Below are 26,227 nucleotides of genomic sequence, written 5' to 3' on the forward strand. Positions count from 1 at the left end.
CTCCAATACATAATCTATTCCTTCCATTTATATAGTTGGTGTGTGTGTGTGTGTGTCAGGGAGGGAGTGGTGAAGAGATGTGGGAACACTGGACTTTTTAATCTTAAAATTTACACATGTAGCATAAGAACGTTAACTTTTTTTTTTTTAAATCAAAACGCCACAGAAGACATCTCAAGGAAAATGGAAACACTGTGTGGCCCAAATTAAGATAAAACAAAATTTCACAAAGACAAACTGAAATAAAGTAGGAAATTGTTCATATCATATGCACTGGTGGTAAATAATGAGTTTTTACGAATCCAGGTAAAAGGCAGTGCTTTGACTCTTAAGAGTGCCTCCAGCACTACCATAATGTTCACACCAGATCTTAAGAGCATCATGGAACCAAGTTAGACTTGATTTTTGAAAGTGGGCTGTCCATTCCACTTACTTTTGCAATAAGCTTTAGCTTTATACTAAACATATGAGGGTGTACCTTCTCTGCTATTTGTTCTATAACCTAATGATAGGAAAATTGAAAAAGGCCCTGAATTAACTAGAGTATTTTTTGTTTAAGGTTCATTGAATGACTGAATAATTTAGATAAGTCATTTTCTCAGTCTTAGTTTTATATTATTTAAAATTAAATTTTTGTTTTAAAAATCATGTTAACAGCTATTATTTAATTACATTCCCAAAGCAATCTTATGGAATAAGCTGACAATAACTAATACCTCCATTTTATAGTCAAAGAATTCGGGTTTCAGAGAAATTCTTTCCATTGAGTCAAACAGAGCACAGAGTGGGTTATAGTTGATAAATATAGCCAATATTTCACTCAGTCCACAATTCCAAATATTTTGTTTATTTATTCATTTCATCTTCATAACATCAAACACATGAAGAGGGAGCTATTATTATATCCATTTTACAGATGAGGTGGCTGAGGCAGCACAAGATACTTAAGAGGGTAAGTATCTTGCTGAGGTTACAACTAATAAATGGCAGAGACTGAATTGAAGCTCAGATAATCTATTTCCCAAACATGTAACCACGTGACAAAACTGCCTCTCTAAGGGGCAATAAAAATATTAAAACCTGTGATACCTTCCTTCAGGTTACTTAGACCCTTTTACCAAAGTAGTGAAAGCATAAATCGGCTTATCAAAGGAATGAGTTCTAGTTTTTTGGAAGAACGTACATATTGTAATTGGAATGTATATTATTTTCGTGTTCCCAAATTTATCTAGTTCTTAAATTCTTGCTCTATAAGGCCTGGAGGCCAAAAATAGTCTTGCCTTATAGTATTTGAGGTTCAGACTATTAGGTTTGTGGCACTGCAATAAAATTGTTTCTGCTCCAAAACTAACCCAGGCTAGGAATATACAGGAATAGGAATTTAAATGCCCATAGGGTGCAAACCATAATTTAAAGCTACAGACACGGGACTCCTCTACCACCTAATCTGTAAGCTCCCTTAGATTTAACCCTTTTCTCACCAAACCCAGCAATGCCTATAGGGCATGCCCAGTTGTATGGTTAGAGCCTCACACCGAGTTTTACTTTCTCCAGGTTTTACCAGCTGCAAAAGGGAGGAGGAGACAGAGGATGGAGTTAAACAGGTAGAAAACTTGGTTCAAGACAGAGCAAGGAAGGCTGGAGAATGACGAGAGGCTACAGTAAAAAGCACTTTGTCAGACACAGTTCATCTTCGTCTGCAAGTTCGCATCTTACCCTGGTGGGTTCCTTTTGCATCTTTTTGGCACAGCCTAGGCAAGTCACGAAGATTTGTTGTGATTACTCAAGGCAGAGCCACAGTAAGGGGTGGGGCAAGGGACATCGGATCTAGGAGAATGCCAGTGCCTGTGTGAGTCCTGCTTGCCCCTGCATTCCTCGAAAAGCTGCAGCTTCTTTTCAAGGGTTCCAAGCAGGAGACCAAGGTGCACAAGTAAAGCCAGAGCTCATCATAATCATCGACTCCTTGGCCCCTTTTCTTTGACTACTGGGCCCTTTCCTGGCACCCTCTCAGGTATCCCCGCCCAATCACTACTAAACCCCGGAGAAGTGGAATCTCCATACAGCTTTCCATGGGTCTAGCAGGGGCCTGGGCATGCTCAGTAGGCTACGTGGTTCTCTGGTTCGTGTTTGTTCGTTCTCGTTCTCTTTCTCTCTCTCTCTCTCCCTCTCTCTCTGTCTCTCTCTTTTCTTTCTTTCTGATGGGGAAGGGAGGGTGGTGACAAGTTAGAAACGCCTGCGGCAGGTCCCCGCCCCCAGGATCAGGCTCCCCCTGCAAGGGGACGATGCAAAGGTAAAAACACCTTGCTCCGCAGCATCCAGACCTGGAGGGGCTGCGACCACGGGCCGAGCCCACCCATTCCCCAGCCAAAGGACAGGCCCGCCGCTCTCCATGGTACTGCGGAGAGCTCAGCTCCGCCCTTCTCTTTCAGAAGGACAGCACCCGGCGTCACGTAACCCAGCCTTCTCAGGCTCCACCACCGCCTTTTCCTTCCCAGCTCTTTCCCTCTCCTCCCCCTCCTCCTCCTTCTCCTCCTCCTCCTCCTGCTCCCCTCCGTTGCCTGTTCTCCCCTCCCGCACTCCTGGAGATAGACGCTCAAGCCTGACGCCTCTGAAAAGGCAGCAGCAGTCGCCTTATCCATAGACCTCAGGAAATTCGCTTTGACCGATGCATGCTTCAGGCTCTGGCTCAAGCTAAGGGGAATAACCGGGCAGGTAAAGCAGCTCAATTTGGGTTGGGGGGAGGGGATGGGGCGAGGCAAGCTGAAGAAGGATATCTTTCCCCATTGTAACTGAGCCAGGATCTGCCACAAATACACAGGGAAAGATGGGTGGTGGGAGGGTGGAGGAGTGTAGATCTTGGTTGTTTTGCATGAAGCCTTTTAAATAGATGGCAGGAAGATGAGATGGTGGAACTGGGGTAGTAACTTAAAGGCTGAATGCAGTGATTTATTAGCAAAAGAAAGAAAATAACAGACAGGCTAGATATCGAAGCAGTAAAATCCCTCTCTATGTATTTCTTTTCCTACTTCATCAGCCCCACACTATGCCTATCCTTAATCTGTGCAGTAGACTCCGAGCTCCAAGAAACTGCACTGGTACTAGAGATGGAGCTTAGAGACTGGGCGGGAAAGCCAGAGAGAATTTTGGGTGTGCATTGGTATTGAAGGACTTTGCAAAAGCCAGGGGTGAAATAATAAGCACTTCAAAAATTTCTCTGAGATTTCATGTTTTTTATGAGGATATATATATCGAACGGTGCATGGACAGGTATAGGGGTGTGTGTGTCTGTGTGTGTGATATCAGAAACATTAAAATATGCAACTGCAGCCGATGAGTGTACTGTATTGATCCTCCTAGTGACTTGGGATGAATTTGATTCTAGAAATGAAAGAAAGGATTAATGATGCTGTTAGTCTGCTTTTGAATTAGAGCGCTTCTTCTTTTGGCTGCAGTAAGGTTGTTTTTCAGATCCCTTTATTTCATCCTCTAATTTGTGAACTCGCCAGGTCTTTCTGGCACCTAGAGAGAATCTTCTTTTCTCCATATAAATACAGATACTCACTCACATACAATGAGCTTCCTCCAAGAACTAGGAAAACCAGTTAACCTCCCTGTGGTAGGAATGTATATATATCTATATGTACATATATATTCCTCTAGGGTTTTTCTCTCTTCCACCATCCCTTAAAATTGTCAAGGTGTGCATTTGTGGAGGAGGGCAGAAGGGACAGGAGAAAAAAGGTTATGTGATCAATGTGACATTAATACAATAATTGGCTCCAACAGAGTTACACACACAAGCAAAAAAAAAGGTTTTCTAACACATGAGCTTGAGAGTGGGTTCAAAGCACTACTCTTGATCATGACATTCCAGATTTATTTTGCAAATGACTGAAAATTTAGCAGATTCCTGAGTCCACTTAAAATACGAAAGTATACTGAATAATACGCTATTTCAGATGACTTGACGAGCCCCTTTCTTTGGGTTTGATACAGAAGACAAGATATGACTGGTGATTGCTGATGGTGTGGAATGTATCAGCCATAATAAATAAGCAACTGAGATTTTTATTTCCTTTTGCTAGTGGGCAGTGTGTATGTGCGCACACTCGCACAATGTGTGTGTGTGTGTGTGTGTTGAAAGAGAGAACCAGTCATCAATTTCATCTGGGAGGAACTTGAAGTGGGATCCCCTAGCTTGGTGGCTCTCAGCTGACACCTGTAGGGATTGCTCTGTACTGAAGAGAAATGCTCTCAGCTCCCTCCATGGAGAATCAGCAGCACAATGCGGTGCCATAAATTACTGCTAGTTTCAGCTTGTAGGGGGAAAAAAGTGTTAATTGGATAGTCAACTTCCACGTCCAGACAATAAATTTGGGGTGTGTGTTTGTGTGTGTGTGTGCATGTGTGTATGATGTATGTATATTGTAGTGTGTGTGTGTTTACAAGGGGGGGGATATAAGAAATAGAAAAATAATGCACTTCCTTGACATGAATAGATTATACATTTGTAATTTTTTTCAAAAGGTAAGAATAATTTTTTGGTTAAAAAATGACTTAGAAAAAAAATCAGTGTTTATGATTTCTCTACTATTTCAAGAACCTGTCAGATTAGAGTTGAATAAAGAGAAGTGATTTAATAGTATAGTGAGTGATTCAAAGGTATGGTTTTAAATTCTAGCATCCTGGAGCCATTGCAGCTGAGATGACATACATGCCAACTGCTGTTCTGACCACACAAATTGTGAGGGCTGACAGCCAGATACAGACTTCAGGAGGAGTTGGATCTACACTATTAAGCAAAGTATTAAGTACTTTATGCACCTTTAGATAAGTTAATATTAGGGCAATTGAGACAATGCCAAAAACATAAACCTGGCTCCAATTAGTGGTTTTCTTTTACAACAGATTATTCCTTTAATATAAAGGAGAACTATATTGTGTGAAATTTTGCAAGAGACTACCAAGAAACCATCAATATTCCTTCTAAGAAAAATAAAATGGCAGGAATGCTATACAAGTCTAAGCTGGCAGTTTCCTGCCAACAGTTTAATCTAATTTGCCAATTGTAAAATCTATTAACTGAGATTTGAATAGGCTGTATTTTTACTGTCTACAGAACAAGCACACAACATAAGTAGAAATCTTTAAAAACATTTTTTTCTCTACTCACATGTTTTAAAAATTAAACTATCTTACAAAAAGAAAAGGATAACAGTAATCAAATTTCTCTTTAAAACTTCGGGTTACCAACTAACAGTTATAATAAACTACAAGGGTGTCATGGCTGACTGTAAAATTGTGATATTAACAATTAGAAAATATTAGGACTTACTTGTAGTGAGGATAAAAAAAAAAAAGCTCCATACAAGAAGGTTAACTCTTTGTAGACCAGGTCTACACCTGTGTTATGAGCTGAATAAGGATTTATATAATACTATATTGACTTTAGATCTTAATTTTGACTTTAATTTTCTGCAGATATCTGGGTCCTTAAAAAAGACAAGATACAAGCAAAGTGCATCACCAACACACAGCCAATTGATGTGCTGTCATCTTAGTTTGGCCCTGCAGAGGCGGAGAGAAAAGAAGAGGAGCTGTTCCGATTTCCACATCTAACAGCTTCTGGCTATTTCGCAACTGCTGGGTTTGAGTCCTACTGTTGCTGTGGTTGAAAAGAAAAGTAAAATCCAACTTGTGAGACCATGCACAAGGAATTAGGCTTGGCTGGAGCGGTGCTGAAGCCCATGCTATGACAGAAGAAGCTGGCCTTTGAACCTATCCTCGGGTTAGGAAGTGGTGCCCAAAGAGGCAAGCGTCCCTTTCTGCGTTCTGCTTTAAGACAACACATCTGAAGGAGACACACTTGAGGCACTCACAAGCATCCAAGGATACTGGCTCACTGCTGGTTTCCTGTACTTTCTAGAGAAAAGTGTTTGCTTTTTATTGACTCTCACTGCTTCCTTTTGGCCTGGTACCACTGGTGGAACCTGGCAGATAATGGGATTTGAGGAGTTAAGTATCTGTTGACACCACAGATGCTCTTAAATTAGTTAATCAGACTCAAATGGGTCAGTGCTTTCCCTTGATCTTTTGTTGAAGCCTTTTCCAGAACGTTGCCTCCAAAGTGCATCCTCCCTTTGGTCTGGAAGTTCTGTGGCTACCCTGTACCACTGGGGTCAACGTTTTTCAGTTGGAAGAGGACTACAGGGAGAGAGGGAGGGGTTATTGGAAGAAGAAGAAGAAAAAAAGAACTAAATAAAGGCGGGCACATCCGTCCCACTCCCGCCTTTCCCCTTACCTTTCTGTGTCTCGGGACCCTTATTTCTTCGTCACGGTGTCCAGGACCATTTTGACCCTGTCGGCCCCGGCACCCCCCCGCCGCACCCCAGCCCCGAGCATGGGGACGGCGCTGCTTCAGCGCGGGGGCTGCTTTCTTCTGTGCCTCTCGCTGCTGCTCCTGGGCTGCTGGGCGGAGCTGGGCAGCGGGCTGGAGTTTCCGGGCGCCGAGGGCCAATGGACGCGCTTCCCCAAGTGGAACGCCTGCTGCGAGAGCGAGATGAGCTTCCAGCTCAAGACGCGCAGCGCCCGCGGCCTCGTGCTCTACTTCGACGACGAGGGCTTCTGCGACTTCCTAGAGCTGATCCTGACGCGCGGCGGCCGCCTGCAGCTCAGCTTCTCCATCTTCTGCGCTGAGCCCGCGACGCTCCTGGCCGACACCCCGGTTAACGACGGCGCCTGGCACAGCGTGCGCATCCGCCGCCAGTTCCGCAACACCACGCTCTTCATCGACCAGGTGGAGGCCAAGTGGGTGGAGGTCAAGTCCAAGCGCAGGGACATGACGGTGTTCAGCGGCCTTTTCGTAGGGGGGCTGCCCCCGGAACTGCGCGCCGCTGCGCTCAAGCTCACCCTGGCCTCCGTGAGGGAGCGGGAGCCCTTCAAAGGGTGGATTCGTGACGTGAGGGTCAACTCCTCACAGGTCCTGCCCGTGGACAGCGGCGAGGTGAAGCTGGACGACGAGCCGCCCAACAGCGGTGGGGGAAGCCCGTGCGAGGCGGGCGAGGAGGGCGAGGGCGGGGTGTGCCTCAACGGAGGCGTGTGCTCCGTGGTGGACGACCAGGCCGTGTGCGACTGCTCGCGAACCGGCTTCCGCGGCAAGGACTGCAGCCAAGGTAAGGCCCGACGCCCGACCCGCGGGGGCCGGGGCCTGGGCAGGGCGCGGGGAGGAAGGGGGCCGGGCTGGTGCATGGGGTCTTCCTAATCTGGCCAAACGTGTGGCAGTGCGCTTCGAGGGAAAGGCCTTGTTTCTGGGGGCCTCTCACCTTACTCCCTCCACAGCTTCTCCCTTGACATCCTCGTAAAGGTTGGGCAGCCCCCACTTCCAAGTGTGAGTTCCTTCTGGAGACCTTTCTACCAACACAACTCCCTTCCAAGTGGCAAATACAATGGCCTCTTCTCATTCCTCGGGTTCTTTGGCAGGTTGGGCCCTATATTTATTGGACCGCGACCCACTTATATGACCGCTGTACTTGTCTTTACCACTTCTACATCTGTAACACACAGACTTTGCCCTTAAGATGCAAACAAGCATCTAGAAGATTGGGCATCCGTTTGATGAGAAGTAAAGCACAGGAGAGGTTTGCCACGGCCGTGGTTGAGAATCCCCACGTGGTTGTGATCACTCGTGGTAAAGGACGAGAAAGACAGCGTTCACAGGCAGTGCTATGCCTTTTGCAGATAGAGCGGTAAAAACCTGCTTTTGGTCGTGGAAAAAGGGGAAGAGAGGATGTGAAGAGTTTCTTCATTAGCAGGAGGCTTTTTGGAATGATATTGGTTTCCACGGTTATATCCAAGCCCAACATTTGTCAAATTTAAGTAAAATTTTTTCATTTCTGTGGTTTCTTGAAGTGTGAGACAGGTCAGCTGATGTTTAAACATGTTAGAGATTAAATAACATTTCTTAATTAACAAATGCCTTATAAAGAGAAATAGAGTGGTAGAGAAATTTAGATGTTGCTGAATTGGGAAGCTGCTGCAGACTAATAAACAGGGATGCGTGTAAGGGATTGCAAGAGATTTTCTAAGGATATTCGGCTAATGACATTTATCTGGGTAGTGGAGGCCAAGTTGTAATTTCTGTGGTTCTTGGGGCTTAAAACAGTGTGGCATTAAACAACAAAAATCATACCTAAGTTCTGTTTTCTCCCCTTTAGAAATAAAATTCAGTCTTCAGTGTGTTTTTTCGGTGTTGTTACATGACAATGACCAAGGAAAATATTGTTGTATAAATACAGCAAAGCCTCTGAGCAGAAAGTGAGTGAATGATGTGAAAAAGATGAATCAGTGGCTAAGCAGGAGATGTCAGGATTTAAAGTAGATAGCTTAAGGGTCAAAGCAAGGCAATCAACACATGGATAAGTGACATTTGTGGCTGAAATGGGTGGAAAAAAAAGGTGAATTATTAAATCTGATTTCGAAAGCTGTAGGGACAAAAGCTCTATGTGTGGCTGCGTTTTATTGTATAATGTCTTTGTTTTTTGCTGACACTGCTAAGGGGAACTAGCCTTTGTAAATCTTATTAGAGTTGGCAGTTCTCTCTCACTTGACTTTAAGAGAAATGAAGACTTGATAAGATTAGTAATTGTTTAAACAGCAAGGAGACTTAGTTAGGAAGAAAAAAATACTGGTCTTTAGGAGACTTCTGTAGCCTTCACAGGATTAGGAGGAGGGGAAGAAGGAAAGGGCTATTTTATTGCGCTCTGTCTTCATGTGAGTTTTTGTTTTTCATTATATTTTAGCTTAGGTAATTATAGAAAACTGTATTCCATGGCCTATACAGCACTTCGGCTTTAACAGTACATTTCTGTGGTTATAAGAGCAGGCTTTACAGTTATGTTTTACAAAATAAAAAAGATCATTTTTTTCTTCAAGCAAATCTAATTGTGAATCATGAATAAGATGCTGGGTAAATATGATAATTTCCATACTATAATTTGGAGTTGCATACTTTTGCATTGATTAATAAAAACAAATTTAAAAATGAACATTATTTTATGGGAAAATTGCCCTAAGTATCTTAATGCCACTTTAAAATACAGAGAAGGCAATTTAATGAAGGACACACGAAATGTAGCTTCCTTCCTTAAATTAGGAAACAAATATGACACAATGACAGCTTGTACTATGTGGGAGGGTGTTTTAAATGAAAATTTTTATTTTTCTGTGCATTTTTAATGTAGGGATTCAGAGATCATGCATAATCAGGAACAGTTAAGAGTGGAAAAAGTAATTTGTTAAAGAGAAGCAGAATTTGACATATCTGAAATGCATTTTATTTTGCAAATGGATAGCTCTTTCTATAAGATAAAGAACTTGGAATTACCAAGATGCATAATTGAACAGTATAGTGCCTGGGTACATAGGATAATTCAACTCAGAATAGCAAATCCATTAGGATTCTTCTGAAGCATTGAGTCATTTTGAAAATTTGAACTGAAAACGGAGTGCAAAAGATCACCACTAAACGTAGAAGGAAAACAAAAGGTTGGATTATTTTGAGTAGCAAAGAATTGGGAGATGGAGTGATAAAGGCAGAGTCAGTCTTCCTAGAAGAATTGGCTCCATTTTGCTTGTTTTCCCTATTTCATGTGTGTCAAGTGACTATTGAATAATTAATTGAGAATGGATGCCTCTCCCAAAACAGATCATGTATTAATGGCGAGGGATAGATGATTTCTGTTCAGATGAAATATCAACAAAGCTCTGCCTGTAGCCAGTATTTACACTGTCATGTTCTTCATAAAAACTAATTTTAAAATAAATAAGTTCACATTCATTAAGAGAAAATTTAGGGAAAAAAACAGGCAAGTAAATATTAAACATAAACTCAGCTTATCTCTGGTCCCAACTATAATTCTTTTAAAACTTTAACACCATTTAACTGCCTTCATATTTAAAATACAATAAGAACTACTAATAATTAATACTATTATAAGATAGTAAAAACATTCTCTGTCCCCCAACCTCCAGCCAAGAGTGCCTTGAAACAACTTATGCACCTGTGAATTTCCAGAATATTTTTATTGAATGAGCTCAATTTCATCCTGGCTTTGTGTTTGAGCCTAGCAAGTTTTATTTATTTATGTATTGATAGAGAATCCAGTAAAGGTTATCTGTCATGACCAGGTTAGTGGCAGAACCTGGGTAAGAGTATAAACACTTTTATTTGTTCCCAAGCCCTTTTTCATCATGTCTGGCAAATAAGATTTCCAGTTCATTCGGGTTGAGATTATTTTTCAGGTTCAGGTGTTATTCAAGGGGAAAAAAAAACATATCAAAATGGCTGATAGAACAAAACTAATTTATGCATCACTTATGTTCTTTGACCCTGAGCATCAGCCTCAGAACTCAACTAAGCAAAAATGTCACCTTTCCTGAATAATGAATGCTCATAGGGTACACAGCTTTTTCATATTCATTTCATTTAAGTGCCTGGACCATTTATGATCTCATCTAAATGACCTTGAACATTATTTCTACTTAAGAGCACTCATAGATCCCTAGCAACTTGAAAGAATTAGTGAATTTCATAGCTATCTAGTTTAAAAACAAGAATAACAAGGACAATCAATAAGAAATTAAGTTATATTTCTCATGATTTCCAGATCCCCAGGTCTCGTGCATTTTAGAGTCATGTGTATTAAAATCCCACATTGGACTGTTTCACTTTTTTGCATGTTCTCTATTTAAATGGCCATAGACACATATGGCTTCTGCTTATTGTTTAATGTTACTGTACATGTCAGTATGATAGATGTGACTTAAGAAAGCTCCTGCTTTCCATTACTTTTTTAATGTGACCACATAGGCAACCACCTTTACTCATTCATTCATTTGTTTATTCATTCATTTGTTTATAAATTTCTTTATTCAACAAGTACTGATTAAGTGTTTTGTGTACCAGAGTACTAGGCTTATGCGATAAAATGGTAGTGCAGAAATAATTTTTACTTTCATAGGCCTCATATTCTAGTGAGAAGGCATAGTGACTTTAAAAAAAAATGAAGCTTAAAATTGTGGTATGTATTTTGAAGGATGGGTGCATGGTACTGTGAAAACTTAAAATAGTGTGAGCTGACCTAATAAAAAGTGATTATTAAACTGAAATCTGAAAATGTAAGAAAGAATTAACCAAATTAAGGCAGAGGAAAAGTATTAATCAGGTAAAGCCCAGAGGAACAGAATTATGATGCAGGAGATGGCACTGCATGTTCAAGCCACTGAGAGAATGCCTTAAGCATGGAGCTCTAACTCCATACTTGAGAGGAGTGGGGTCAGGCGGTGCATAGCCTTCTGGACCATGTGAAGTATTTTTGTCTTTACTGTAAAAGTGATAAAATAGTAATGGAAAGAATGTAGTGTGAATGGTAGGGAGGAAGATGGCATTATCACGTTTATATTTCCAAAATGCCACTCTGGCTACAATGTAGAGAACAGATTGAAAGGGGGCCAGGGAAAAAGAGAAAACATTATTTTCTGTTTGTCAGTCAACATCATTTGTTAAGCACCCACAGTAAGCTGTAGATTAAACTAGGGGAAAAAATACAGTTCTTTCTTGAAGGAAGTTAAAGTCATCATGGGTTTGGTTAGGTATAGAAATAAATGTAAGGCTGTTGATTGTTCAAAACACTTTGGTTCTTCCTGTGAAAAGCATTACCTGAACCCTTTATGTGGGTTGTAATGTGGTTTCCTGCAGATAAACCCATTGAATCTGTGGGTCTTTGGAACCCAGTGGCAGTGCCACACTTTATAGTATACCCCCAAGTATTTTGCTCAACATGTTTTAGTGACAAAATGTATTTGTTGTTTGAATCAACATTGTAACTACTACAATAAAGGACAATATTTTGTAGCTGCTTGTAATCTTTGTAAGATTGTTTTCATTTAAGTAGTTATTATATAAGTAGATACTGGACAAAAATGATTCAGAGATTTTGCCACAGTTTTGTTTGAAGTCTGCCATTGTAGGAAAGGGTGGTGTGTTGAGAAAGCTCTGAGTCACAGAAACTCATCAGTAGTTTCTAGAGGAAACATTCTGGGAAACTCTTAAAGTATGACAGTGAAAGGCATCTGTTTATTAAGAAGTTTATTTTGACTATGAGGTAATAATCAAAACTGAGTTACTATTCTAAAATGCCACAAATAAAGTCAAATGTATTACTTTGAGATTTTGTTTTCCTATTCTGAGATGCAGTTGTAGTGTAGAGGTTAAATTATACAGACTCTTGGGCAAGACTGCCTGGTTTCAAGTGACACACTCAAACTTTCTATTCCTCAATTGTGTTATCTGTGAAATTGGGATGAGAATACTACTTCTTAGTGCTCTTAAGAAAATGAAGCAGGTGACTTCATGTGAATCTCTTAGATCAGTGCCTGGCCCTTAGTAAGCATTTTGTAAGTGTCCATGTGTTATTTTTGTTACTATTACCTCACCCACAATTTCCAGTGACACCATTTTCTTTAGTGGTAATTTGAAGCAAAATTTAAATATTTAGAACTTCTTCTTACTCCTCTAAAAGGAATTTTAGTATAATAATAATCCATTACCTGCCCAAAGTTTCAGTTTGTGAAGACAATGAGCTTCTGTTTCTGTTGTATGCAGCTGTGTTCTAATGTTACCCATATCTAGCTGTTATTCAAAATATATTTAAAAACCACATTCTGAGAATATTGTAATTTAGCAAGCAATCAGCACAAAAGTATATGTAGAAACTATACTTTCACTTTCCACATAAACTAGTACCTGTATTCAATCCGAATTTTACATTTAAGCAGTGATTTTTACTATATTAATAGCTTATTGGAGATACCATTTACTTTTAAGTTTATACTGTTATTATCTATCAAATAGGAAAAGTTTTAGTAACTTTAGTTTAAAGAAAGGTTTATTCAATTTATAACTTGTCTTTGAGACTCTCTTATACATTAAAGTTATTTACACATATGCTACAGATAAGATAGGTAACATATTTGGCTTTAAAATTTCAAGCAAGCTATTCTTTTAGTTATCATATGCAGATTATATTTTTCATCATAAAATTATATATATATGTATACATGTTACTGATATCATGTTCAGTTTTGGATATCATTAAATTAAATATGAATTAAATTGATTATTAAAGGTATAGTTATCCTGATGGACTATAGAAAGAACTGGCACTGTATAATATTTCTGTCATTCTTAGCTGCATTGTGAGAATCAGGACTCAGACACATTAGTACCTGAAAATAGTCATTGACCACATTCTATACTCCTTCCTCAGCTACACTGGTTGCAGAGTTAACTCCTGTAAATATGTACTAAAAATTAGGTCTTACAATAGATATTCAGGTTTTGTTGTATTAGGGGATTAATAAACCTACTATTACAAGTTGCTGTGCAAACTATGCTTTCACAAAGTATATAAGCATATTTAATGTAATTCAGAATAAATTAGTTTTACATTTTTTAAAGTTTTCGGTTTATTATAAAACAGTATGCAAATCTTAAACTTTTTTGTTGTGTACTTCTCTATAATTTTGTGGCCCAGTATCTTTTCTATTATTCATAAGTATAGGAATAGGTAATTTTACATGGTCTTTGCTGAATATATAAGTCTTAAAATGTTCTAATTAGCTTTGGAAAACAAAATTTTGGCCAGTTGCTTTAGAGCATCTTCAGAAAATTGCAAGGCTTTTGGTTTTCTCTCCTGAGCATGGATTCCATGTAGTTCTACTTAAATATTGGGATGGGTACCATGCACTCTCAGATTCTATTCTTGCCACATGATTATTTATATTTTTGTGTGTAAACAGAACATGGTTTGGAATCTGAAGAACTAAATTCCAGGTGGGACTTTACATCTTAATAGATGTTAAAAGTAATATAACACCATCAATGTTCTGTTTTATTTTCTAAGGTTGCAAATTGGGAAACCATGTAATCAGACTACTAATATATTGTAAAGTAATGCCAGCCTACTTCACAGATTGTTTGCAAGTAGATAATAGATATAAACTCTTTCGAAGCTTAAACATTTGAAGGAGATATTAAATGGCAGCAGGTAGATTGCTGTAGGATGTTGGGAATGCTAATAGTATTATAAAAATGGGTATCATGTTTCTTTAAATCTACTTTGGGTTCATTTTAAATGTATTTTAGACCATTTATGCCCAAAAGTATGCATCAGATTTGGTAGAGTTCTCTTATTATTATGCTTTAAAATATGGATATTATGACAAGCCAAGTAAAGAGGACATTGTTTCCCTTATTCCGCTTGGGTAAAATTTAAACAAATAAAATAAGTGCTTTAAGGCAGCAATTATATGAGTGATACTATATACTTCTGTTTATATGAAGTTTAAAACAGATACAACTAATCAGTGATGATAGAGGTCAGAATAAAGGTACCTTTTAGTGGTCTTGACTAGAAGAAAACAAAACAATGGAGCATTGGGCATGATATGGGTGGTGGTTACGTGGGTATGTACATTTATAAAGATTCACTGAATATATATGTAAAATGTATATGCTTTACTGTATGTAAACTCTCCCTCAACTTTAAAAAAAATCTTTCAAATTAAAAAAGAAATGCTGTTCAGTGAATACCAATGCACTGAATATATATAAAAGCTAACTTACAAAGTAATCCTTAATGGAAATCTATATTGAAAAATGTTGAGCATAAAAGTCAAATATTTTTAACATATATCCAAAGACTATTCCAGAGAGCAAGCCTATTTATAAATAATTTTAAAAGTAAGCAGAGAAAGTACTCTGTTTTAAACACTGTATACAATGTTTGAATTTGAATCATTTTCCACTTTCATGTTCTTTATAATGTTTAGAAGTAAAACATAGGTTCTTATTTTACACTTGCATCCATGGAGCACAAATCCTACCAACACAATCAGGCAACGTAAGTTGTCCAGTTAGAACAACTCACCTGCTGGAATTGTTAAGTAATTGAATGATGAGTATTTTGTAAAAGCTCAGTAAATACTTGAATGAGTAATTGGATATTGGAAAAGGCATTACCAGTTAGTTCAACCCCAGCTCTCATAGTACTTTCTAAATCTGCAAATATACATGATCTCCCCAAAAATAGTATACATTAAGTTATTTCAGAAAATGGACTAGATGCCTCTCCTTAAAGGTAAGGTCATAAGCACCTCTTGAATTTGAGAATAATTTAAAATCATTCTGTTAAGAGTCATGGTAGTTGTTACTAAAATTACCATTTAGGGTTTTTGAGTGAAAGGCATTATGCAGTGTGCTTTGTCTATCTTATCTTATATAGTCTTACCATAGTCCTACTTGATAATTTTACAAAATTTCTGTTTTTTCAGTGAGAAAACTGTGAGTTAGAAAAGATCACTTGCTAAAAGTTCGGTAGCTACTAAATGGCAGAGCTGGGATTTGAGTCCAAGTATGCCCAATACCTTAGCAGACAGCCCTGTCCATCATATGACACAGCTTGTATATTTTGCTTATCAAATGGATGCTGGGCGTTTGTTCACTAGTTTTCAGGTTGGTACTATTTTAAATGGGCTGACTTATAATAAAGCATTCAGATTTGAGAGTTGTGACAGACCTTTAAATTTAGTGCTGCTTCCTGATATCATGATAATAAAGAAAATGGAATAGCTTATCAGAATTCATCACTCTTTGTTTTCATAATGCTTTTTTATTTGCTTCCTTTGTTGACCTTCTTTTCATACTCTGTGGGTTGATTCTACTCTATCATAACCAGCAGTAAAGCCCCAAAATATTGCATCTCAATAATATTACAACTATTTTTTGTCCTTTTGATGAAAAAACTTATTATTTTGCAAAACAAGCAACACAAAATTTCCATCTCTTTCAGAGTTTGGATGATAAAATTATTGAAAATATCAACATCCATGGTGAGTCAGCACGAATATAAAGACCCAGCTCAGTCACACAAATAGATAGTGAGAGTTGCTGAGTTAGAATATGGTTCTGCTGAAAATCTAGATGATGGTACAGTGGGCACTTAATTGAAATGTCATAATGAGAAGATAGTGCCTCTTTTTGGCTAAGTGAGTTTGGCTTCCCAACACATTGCCTGAAATTGAATTTAGGAGTGGTTCTTAGAAAGATGAATGCTCTGTGCTATTTCAGGTATATATGAGAAACTATTATTGGAAAGAAGTGGGAGGAAAATAAGTCTGACCTGGCAAGCCAAAGTGCTGACCTGTCCTCTTGTCTAGTTACTAGCGCTCAAAACTATCTGGGCTGTAATTAGAAATGCACTGACACCACACTGCAGAAGCAACTGCTACTTCAAATGGTACTTTCTTAGGTTGGTTCCCAGGAGGGATCTGGCAGTCCAAAAGTTAAAAGAGGAGCTGCCAAGACGAACAGTTGCTTCACTAATATCCTGACATCAGAAGGGCTTTCTTCATTTAATTGTAGATATAATGAATTCTGTGTGGATTCTAATCCATGATGGAAACAGAACTGATGAGAGCTTAGGAGTTACTGTTGTTTGGGACCTCACAATACCTGGCCCGTGTATGGAAACAGCTAGGCTTAAGTGTTACTCAAACCTTGCCAGATTCAGCAGAATCTACAGCCCCATCCAGCAGACAGAAGGAAATTAAAGACTCATGTTTTTCTTCTAAGTAATGATGTTCCTCTATAATTAACCATGCCTGGACTCTCCTTAGGGAAATAACTGGCATGGCAGCATATGACTATAGTTGTTGTATGGAAGAAACCACTGTACAGCTTAAGATCTTTAACTTTAGTGAAAAATTGATTTATTTTCCAGCAAATAATGTAATTATTTATTTAAAATTATACGTGATGCTACAAATATTAAATGTTTAATATACTGAATTGAAAACATTATAAATATAGGAAGTTACTTAATGTATTTCACTACTCAAAAGCACAATAAAATGTGTAAGAGTATACATTTATGAATGTCCATTTTAAAAGTTGGGCTGAGTTTCTATGAAAGAAGGTAATCGCAGTGCTTTGGGAGTCCAAGTAGGGTCACTTGAGTCCAAGAGTACGAGACCAGCTGGGACAACAAAGCGATACCTCATATCTATTAAAAAAAAAAAAAAAAAAAAAAGCCAGATATGATGGCCACACCTATAGTCCTAGCTACTCAGGAGGCTGAGGTGTGAAGATTGCTTGATCTCAGGAGTTCTAGGAGGCAGTGGGCTATGATTGTACCACTGCACTCCAGCCTGAGCAACTGAGCAAGAACCTCTCTCTTAAAAGAAAAAAAAAAAAAAAAAAAAGAATCCCAGAAACTTCTTTTATCAGAAAAGTTAGGGAACTGATACACATATTTGCTTTTGATATTTATTTATTTATTATACTTTGTTCTGGGATACATGTGCAGAGCATGCAGGTTTGTTACATAGATATACATGTGCCATGGTAGTTTGCTGCACCCATCAACCCGTCATCTACATTAGGTATTTCTCCTAATACCATCCCTCCCTAGACCCCCACTCCCAGAGAGGCCCCAGTGTATGCTGTTCCCCTCCCTGTGTCCATGTGTTCTTATTGTTTAACTCCCACTTATTCGTGAGAACATGCGATGTTTGGTTTTCTGTTCCTGTGTTATTTTGCTGAGTATGATGGTTTCCAGCTTCGTCCATGTCCCTGCAGAGGACATGAACTCATCCTTTTTTATGGCTGCATAGTATTCCATAGTATATATGTGCCACATTTTCTTTATTCAGTCTATCATTGATGGACATTTGGGTTGGTTTCAAGTCTTTGCTATTGTGAATAGTGCTGCAGTAAACATATGTGTGCATGTGTCTTTTTTTTTTTTTTTTTTTTGAGACAGAGTCTCGCTCTGTCACCCAGGCCAGAGTGCAGTGGCCGGATCTCAGCTTACTGCAAGGTGCATGTGTCTTTATAGTAGAATGATTTATAATACTTTGGGTATATACCCAGTAATGGGATTGCTGGGTCAAATGATATTTCTGGTTCTAGATCCTTGAGAAATCACCACACTGTCTTTCACAATGACTAAACTAATTTATACTTCCACCAAAGGTGTAAAAGTGTTTCTTTTTCTCCACATCCTCTCCAGCATCTGTTGTTTCCTGACTTTTTAATGATCGCCATTCTAACTGGTGTGAGATGGTGTCTCATTGTGGTTTTGATTTGCATTTCTCCTATTATCAGTGATGATGAGCTTTTTTTCACATATTTGTTGGCTGCATATATGTCTTCTTTTGAAAAATGTCTGTTCATATCCTTCACCCACTTTTTGATGGGGTTGTTTGCTTTGTTCTTGTAAGCTTGTTTAAGTTCCTTATAGTTTCTGGATATTAGCCCTTTGTCAGATGGGTAGATTGCAAAAAATTTCTCCCATTCTGTAGGTTGTCTGTTCACTGTGTTGATAGTTTCTTTTGCTGTGCAGAAGCTGTTTAGTTTAATTCACCCCATATGTCAATTTTGGCTTTTGTTCCCGTTGCTTTTGGTGTTTTAGTCATGAAATCTTTGCCCATGCCTGTGTCCTGAATGATATTGTCTAGATTTTCTTCAAGGATCTTTATGGTTTATTAAATAGGGAACCCTTTCCCTGTTGCTTGTTTTTGTTGGGTTTGTCAAAGATCAGATGGTTGTAGATGTGTGGCGTTATTTCTGAGGTCTCGGTTCTGTTCCATTGGTCTATATATATCTATTTTGGTACCAGTACCATGCTGTTTTGTTTACTAGCTTTGTAGTATAGTTTGAAGTCAAGTAGCATGATGCCTCCAGCTTTGTTCTTTTTGCTTACAATTGTCTTGGCTGTATGGGCTCTTTTGTAGTTCCATATGAAATTTAAAGTAGTTTTTCTCAAATGGTAACTTATAAGTTTCAAAACATGCTCCATTTTTCAGCGAATATCATTACATTTATTTTGTAATATATTAGATATTGATTTTCTTTTCCTCTATCCTCTTCAGCCTTTATTTAAATTAAAAATGGTTGGATTAAAATATGTCTTTCTTCTATCACAATGTATTTTTTCTTCAGTGACAATTCTTCAAATGACATTTAAAGAATTTTTTCACTTGAAGTTTATAGATTGTTATTCTATGACTCTATATATTGATTTCCTTCACAAAAGTACAGACATATGTAGAGCTTCAGGAATTAGAATAAATCTTCTGGGAATGGTGCTCCTCTTCAGCTGTTAGCTGGGAGCTGTTCATGTTCCCAGAGGTTGTTGGCAATAAAGAAGAATGATGGGCACCTTCCTTCTCCTCCACCCAAGACATTATCCATCCTGGACACAATTCTTATTTGTATCCTAAACAGAGACAATAACAATTTGGATTGGAGCCAAATACACAATTCTGAGTGTCTTCTACCCACAGGAGGTGGAGGATGGAGAGATGCTCAAGCCTTAGGGAAGCTGGGAAGCTTGAGCTGTTTGATAGTTTAGAAAGTGAGACAGAAGACCAGAAGAGAGGAACAGGAGATAGGAGAAAAGACTGATGAGAGAGAAAAAGAGTATTTGTGATTAAGGTAAATTGAGAAAGAGAGAGAGGGACAGACAGACAGAGAGAAGAATTAATAGAATTTGAAACAATGAGGACATTGAGAACTTTAAAAAAATCACACATCTGGTTAGTGAAAGGCAGGGTAGGAACATATATTGCTTGACTTCTAGCCCTGGGCTTAAGCCAGAAAGGGAAATGAGAAGAAAAAGACAAGAATAAATACATAAACGTCTACGATAAACCTACAGAAAGTATAATCATTCTTTGTCTCTACCTCTGATTTCTGGCGGTGTATCATTGGAATTTTTCCTGCCATCTAACAACATCAAGAACAATAGCAAAATCTTAAGTAGCTCTCACAGTGTCAGGCACTATTTTCAGCTCTTCGCACATATTAATTCATTTGGTCTACTCTACAACCCTATAAAGTAGGTGATGTTTTTCTCATTTGATAGATGAAAAAATTAAGGCCCAGAAAAATTTTTAAAATTTTCCCCAATTCACACACTAAAAATTTACAAACCTGATATTTGAATCATAGCTGCATAACTCCTGAGGCCAGACTCTTCACTCGTAATTCCTTCTTTTTTATTTATAAAATAATAACTAGCTGTATATCCTCCACACCCTTTCACATAGGATAATCTCCTCTGTGTTTCAAAGTAATCTGTATAAGCTAATGCAATGTCATTTTTTTTTCTCTCTTTTTCAAAATTCCGTTTAACTGTTCAATAACTTCTTGTGAGCAGAAAATTTCTTCCTTAAGTTTAATGAAAATCCTTTCTCTGCTGACATAAATTGTTCTATGTCTTCAGTAGAAATAAAATCCATGTGGTTAGTATTGTCTTCAATTATTTTTATCTGCCTAAGAGAAAGAGTGCTGTCTTCACTGAGCTAAAAATGTTCCAATCCTCTTTATTTGCAACTGGTCTGACATTCAGCCTCCTTCCTCTAATAGCCCCTCTGCTCTGTTTATTTTACCCACTGTCACTTCAGCTGGCTAATGCTCTTCCAAAGGCTATTTCCAAAAAAGTATTACAGTCATCCTGGTCTGTTCATCCTGGCAACAGCATCACTGCACTTTCAGTGACCCCCTCACCTTCCCTGTTGCCTTTGTCTGACTTGCTAATTTCCCATCATACCTTGGAAAGTGCATGGACAAGAACTTCATAAAATTCTTGGTAGGTTTTTGTTGTTATCTAGTGGCTTAAAAAATGTCTCTCACTAGTGTCTGTAGATTAGGCAGTCCAGAATTGTGTAAAGGGGAAAATCTTGATAGCATTGCATTTGTAAGCAGGAAAAGTAGGCCAGAAAAATATGAGCTGACAAACAGAAAAAAGAATTTGGAGTAAGGAAAACTGGCAGTGGTAGTCTGGTCCGCAGAGGACTAAACAATGGAAATGGATTTGAACAAGATTGTGTTGATTTAGGCCGAAGGAAAGAGAAAACATCGTTCACTTGTAATTCTAGTATAGATGTGAGAACAGGTCAGCAGAAGTAGTGGGTGAATCTGTATCACTAGAGATCCTTAGTAGCTTAAATAGAAAACTGCTAGTTTCAAATTGCTTAAGGTTCCTCTTTTTCTGGTCAGCGGCCTGGACTAAGTAACATTTGAATTATATTTTCAGTTCTGTAGTTATGTAAATAATTAGACTTTTCTGAAAGCCTTTTAACATGCAAATCTCCCAAGTCCTGAGTTGGAAACAGCCCCAAACAAATACGCTCCCCTCCCCCTACACAACCTAATTTCTGCCAAAAAAAAAAAAAAAAAAAAACAAAAAAACCACAACTCTATTTCAAGAGTGTCTGAAGTTATAATTCACATACATTTGCATAAAATATGTCACCAACTGTTACAGAACACTTGGCCCATGAATTACTTCCCCCAGTGCCTTAACTTGCTGTTGTTGCACATTGGTGTCCCTGGAATACACTCTGGGCAGGCTCTCCACCCACATGCTTATGTTTGCCCTGAGCCAGCTGCCCTTGTCCTCTTTACACAGTGGATTGCCCCAGTTTCATGTTTCCTTGAACGTGGTTGAGCTGGTTGAGCTCGAGTTACAGCTGCTGCCTATATTGCAGACTCACCTTGCACTTCCTCTTGTTTGCTTTGCCATCTCCAGGGTATCCTCCCAATACTGACTCTGCCTCCACCAGGTGTGATGTTCTTGCCCTGCTGCATAACTACAGCACATTCGAGTGGTGTCTCTTACATCTCAATCCCTTTATATCCTGTGTAATTGTTCTTCCTCTGTGAAATATAGCTTTGGGTGAAAGGGTCTTTGGTAGTACTGGAATGAATTGTTCCTGGAGGAGGATGAGATTAGAGGGCAAAAAAATAGTTTTGGGTTGAAAACAAAACAAAGGAAACAAAAACCAGAGAAAAAAAATTAAAGTACTCACAAAATGAAAAACACTTATTTCTGAGTATTCTGCCATGTTTTTGGTTTCCCAGGAAAACCAGTTACACAAACCAGAAATCTAGCCTCATCTTTGACCCCTCTGTTTTTTTCTCCATTCATAATTCCTAAACCACGTATTAAGAAGCCATCACACAGGAGGAGGTGAGATATTAGCTCTTAGACAGTGTTTACCTCTGTGCTCTCAAGCCCTTGAGGACTAAACGTTTGACAGCACAAATAAAGGACTTGAAACCTAAATACAAGTCTAAACAATTCAGTCATCCAAATATGAATAAGACTCACAATTATAGTATATGAAGATCTATAATAAGGTACACACGTGTGCTACTCGTGATATTGTTAATGATATCCTCAGTTGCAGCAAAAATTAGCAGGTTTACTTTTCGAAAATGCGAGTCCAATGGTATACCTAAAAGAGTGAAAAATGTTTGGCTCCTTTTACAAATTATAGTTAATGGATTGCTTCACACTCTTAATTAAGTCACCGTCATTTCAAATTACTCTAATCACTGGATTCTTCCATATCAAAATAAAACAGTTTGCAGTAAGCCCTTAGAGGATTATAGAGACTAGGTTAAAAAAACAAAACAAAACAAAAAAAACCTTGAGATTAACAAATATTGAGTTTGTTTCAGCATAAAATGTGAACATGAGGAAAGTGAGGAAACCTGAAAGTCTACTTTTTGGTGAAACAATGTTTTGGTCAACTGCAGGTCTAAGAGTTGGAAAGCGTCACATTTTAGTGGGGTGGGCTGGTAGACAACATGCATGATTTCATTACAATGCAGTAAATGCTACCACAGAGATGAATATCCAGTGAGACTAGCTGTACAAAGATGAAAGGATTAATCACATGCTTTCTGTGACCAAGTTCTCTTGATTCTATTGATATGATGCTATTTTAGGTGCACATACTCCCTCATCAGGATTGCTGCTATAGTCTACTTACCACTTTCCCAATCTCAGGCATTGCTCCTCTTGTCCCCATTCAAAGCCATTTCTCTCTGCTACTGGAGTGATCCTTTATAAATAGTATTGCTCCTTTGGCTAAAAGATAAAACAAAAATTCTCAAGAATGGCAGGCAAGCGCTTGTATATAAATTGGTCTCTTTATCCAAACTAATTTCTTACCATTTTCTTTCAACAGAAACTTTGTGATCTAAATGAGTCATTATATTCTGGATAATAATTGTGTTCACATGTCTTGGGGTTCTTTCCAGTGTTACTCTCTCTGGACCTAGTGCCTTCCATTCAATCAATTTCACCCATCATTTAAGACCCATCTGTAAGGTCTCTTTCTCTGTGAAATCATCCCTGCTACCCTCTTCCTACTCACCCCTAGTTCTCCAGCAGGACCAATGCTGGCTTTGTGTAGACCTTTATTCTTATGCTGAACACATTTTACTATAGTAATTTATCATCCCATCTGATTTCTTCACTTGATTCTAAGTCCCCAGGGGAGCATTTACACCTTTTATATACAGAAGAGCTACCAGAGTCTGGCCCATGGTAGGAGCTCAATAAACGTTACTGGATCTCACTGCAAGATGTTAAGAAGAGGATATTGTTGGTAATGGTCAAACAAAACAAATAGGCAATTTCTTAAAAGAGAATATCAAATAGCCAGTAAATATATAAAAATAAGCTTGACCTCAGAAAGTAAAGACATGTGAATTAAAATGCAGTATATTATTTTTTGTTTAGCTGGTTGAAAACATTAAAAAGCATCATCAGGCTGGGCAGGGTGACTCGTTCCTGTAATCTCAGCACTTTGGGAGACTGAAGTGGGAGAATTGTTTGAGGCCAGGAGTTTGAGACCAGCCCAGGCAAAAAGTGAGATTGAAAAAATTTTTTAAAACTTAGCCAAATGTGGTGTCATACATGTATAGTTCCAGCTATTTGTGAGACTGAGGTAGATTGCTTGAGGCTGGGAGTTGGAAGTTCAGTGAACTATGATTGTGCCACTGCTCTCCAGCCTGGGTAGCAAAGCAAGACCAAAAAATAATAATAATAAAAATAAAGCACAAAAAAGACCGTAATATCCAGTTTTGGCCGAAAGATGTGGCAACATATAACACTCTTATGCTCTTGAGCATCTTTGGATGGAGTGTGTATTATTACAGTTCTTTTGAGAGGCAATTTAACAGTAACTATGAAAATGTAACTGTGTATGTCCTTTAACACAGTTTCATATCTAGGAACTTTTGTTTTAAACAGAAATACCTAAACGAGTCTCACAAATATGCATATTGTCTGTAATAGTGACAACAAGTAAATGGAATCAATCCAAATGTTAATTAACATGGATTTGATCTAAATAAATTACGGTAGAGCTATGTACAGTGACTCACAATATAACATGAATGAGATATGCTTTTGTAAACTGGTATGAAAATTTGTTAAAAATACGTTTAGCAAATATAAATACATGTCAAATATATACACCTATATGCAAAATAGAATTGTTTATATACTTATGTATAAAAGGGCACATAACCTGGAAAGACCAGGTGTTTCACTGTTTTCAGTGAAGAGGGTAAAGAAAAAAATCTAAATTGTTGCAGGATAAATATTTATAAGTGCAAGAGCAGATTATCAAAGGAAGTTGGTGACTCTCCATCTTGAGGGATTATCTATGAGATTTTTGAAATGTCAAACCAATAGTCCATTTCAGAAGATGAGAACCATTGTATGACTTTCCAAGGATTTATATTGTCCTAGGTTGAACATTCTGTGTTAAACATAGTATAATGTTCGTATTGTCAGAATACAATACCACACTAACCTTGCAGAATATATTCTGAACACACATTGTAAAAGAATTATAGGATTTAAAGCTTATATAATTCTAAGAATTATTATTTTTTTACTTGGGCACGTTTATCAGATTGAATAATTCTCCTGGTAATGAAGTAATGAATGAAGGGGTCCTATGAAGATGCAAGGTCCAGAACCAGGTGTAATGTTTCTCCTCAGCAGAGTGATTTGTGTTACTGTTTTATTTACACTTTTTCCTGTTGTTATCCATCTCTGTTACCATAGAAGAGATATGGCTGAATAGGCCAGTGTTGTGTCTCAAATTGATTTCATAATAAGGTATATTATCATTCTTTCAATGCCTCCTTTCACTAATGAAAATCCTAGAAACATCTGAGAAGTTCCAAATGACTGACAACTTTCCTGCTTTACTTCATACACATGTATGTTATCAATAATTACTTAGTAGACTCTTTAATTTGTCTAAATTTGTGCAGGCATAATGGAACCTGACAATGCAATTTTCCATTGCAAATGGATGACTAAGCTGAGCAATTTGCCTCCTTCCCATTCCTTTTGTCCCAATATATTATGCTACACTAGAATGCCTACACTTTGAAAATAGCCCATCTATATTCATTCATCAGTGCATATAAATTGATTTACATGCTCATTTTGCAGTTTCCAAATATGCATTTGTTGCATAAAATTTTTCATATCTAGCCCAAAATGCTTATTTTACCCCTTCTTCACAAACGTAGCTGGTGTGAGCCAACTACACATAAAATCCAGGTGCTTCACAACTGAATTTCTATAGGAAAATGTGAAAAGCATGGAGATGAAAGGCTTAAATCTTGCCATGGGTCGTAACTCCCAGCTCAGATCTTCCCCTTCTGGATCAGCTCCTTGAAATTAGTCAGGGCAATATTGGAGTTAAGAGTTTATTCAGACTATCCATGTTATATGCCAACTCATGATTTATGTGGAAACTAAAGATATTTAGTAGAATAGTACATTGCTGGGTTCTAATTTTTGCCTTTCCACCAAATAGCTATGCTTTGCTTTCATTGACTCTACAGCTTAGATTTTGGTTTCATTTACTGTATGTCTCAGATTTTTCCAATTTAAGAAAAAATTGCCTAAAACTAAAACAAAAATGTGATTTGTCCTAGTGAATAACCTTAATATTATCACAAAATTAAAAGCAGTCTATAAACAAATAGAAGTATATAAGTTTTATAAAAACATTCCAACAAAACGTTTGTGGCTATATAATTTATAAATCACAAATTTGTATTTATATATATTTTCAAAGATTTAAAATGTTTTAAGTTAGGAAATTATTATATTGATGCTTTTAGTATCTTTGAATATATTTTCTACACAATTAAAATTATATGTTATAAGAAATAAAATTAATGAATACATTTCAAGATGCCCTGTATAGATGGTAATGGGCAAGAGGGGAAAGGAATTTATATACACTGATTGTATGCCATACACTGCAGTGATAAACT

The 26,227-nt window shown here is 37.9% G+C and overlaps 1 protein-coding gene across 27 annotated transcripts in view; it reads left to right on the forward strand.

Moving 5' to 3' along the window:
- Nucleotides 1-2,560: 2,560 nt before the first annotated feature.
- NRXN1 (neurexin 1) overlaps nt 2,561-26,227 on the forward strand; it is a 1,134,169-nt gene continuing 1,110,502 nt past the window's right edge. For all 27 annotated transcript variants that reach the window (XM_045368569.2, XM_065527617.1, XM_065527623.1 and 24 more), the window contains exons 1-2: nt 2,561-2,712; nt 5,482-7,172. In XM_045368569.2, the coding sequence (XP_045224504.1) occupies nt 6,401-7,172 (772 nt within the window). In that variant the 5' untranslated portion in view covers nt 2,561-2,712; nt 5,482-6,400. The remainder of the gene's footprint in view (nt 2,713-5,481; nt 7,173-26,227) is intronic.

The sequence above is a fragment of the Macaca fascicularis genome, chromosome 13 (assembly GCF_037993035.2).
Source record: "Macaca fascicularis isolate 582-1 chromosome 13, T2T-MFA8v1.1".
Classification (NCBI taxonomy): Eukaryota; Metazoa; Chordata; class Mammalia; order Primates; family Cercopithecidae; genus Macaca; species Macaca fascicularis.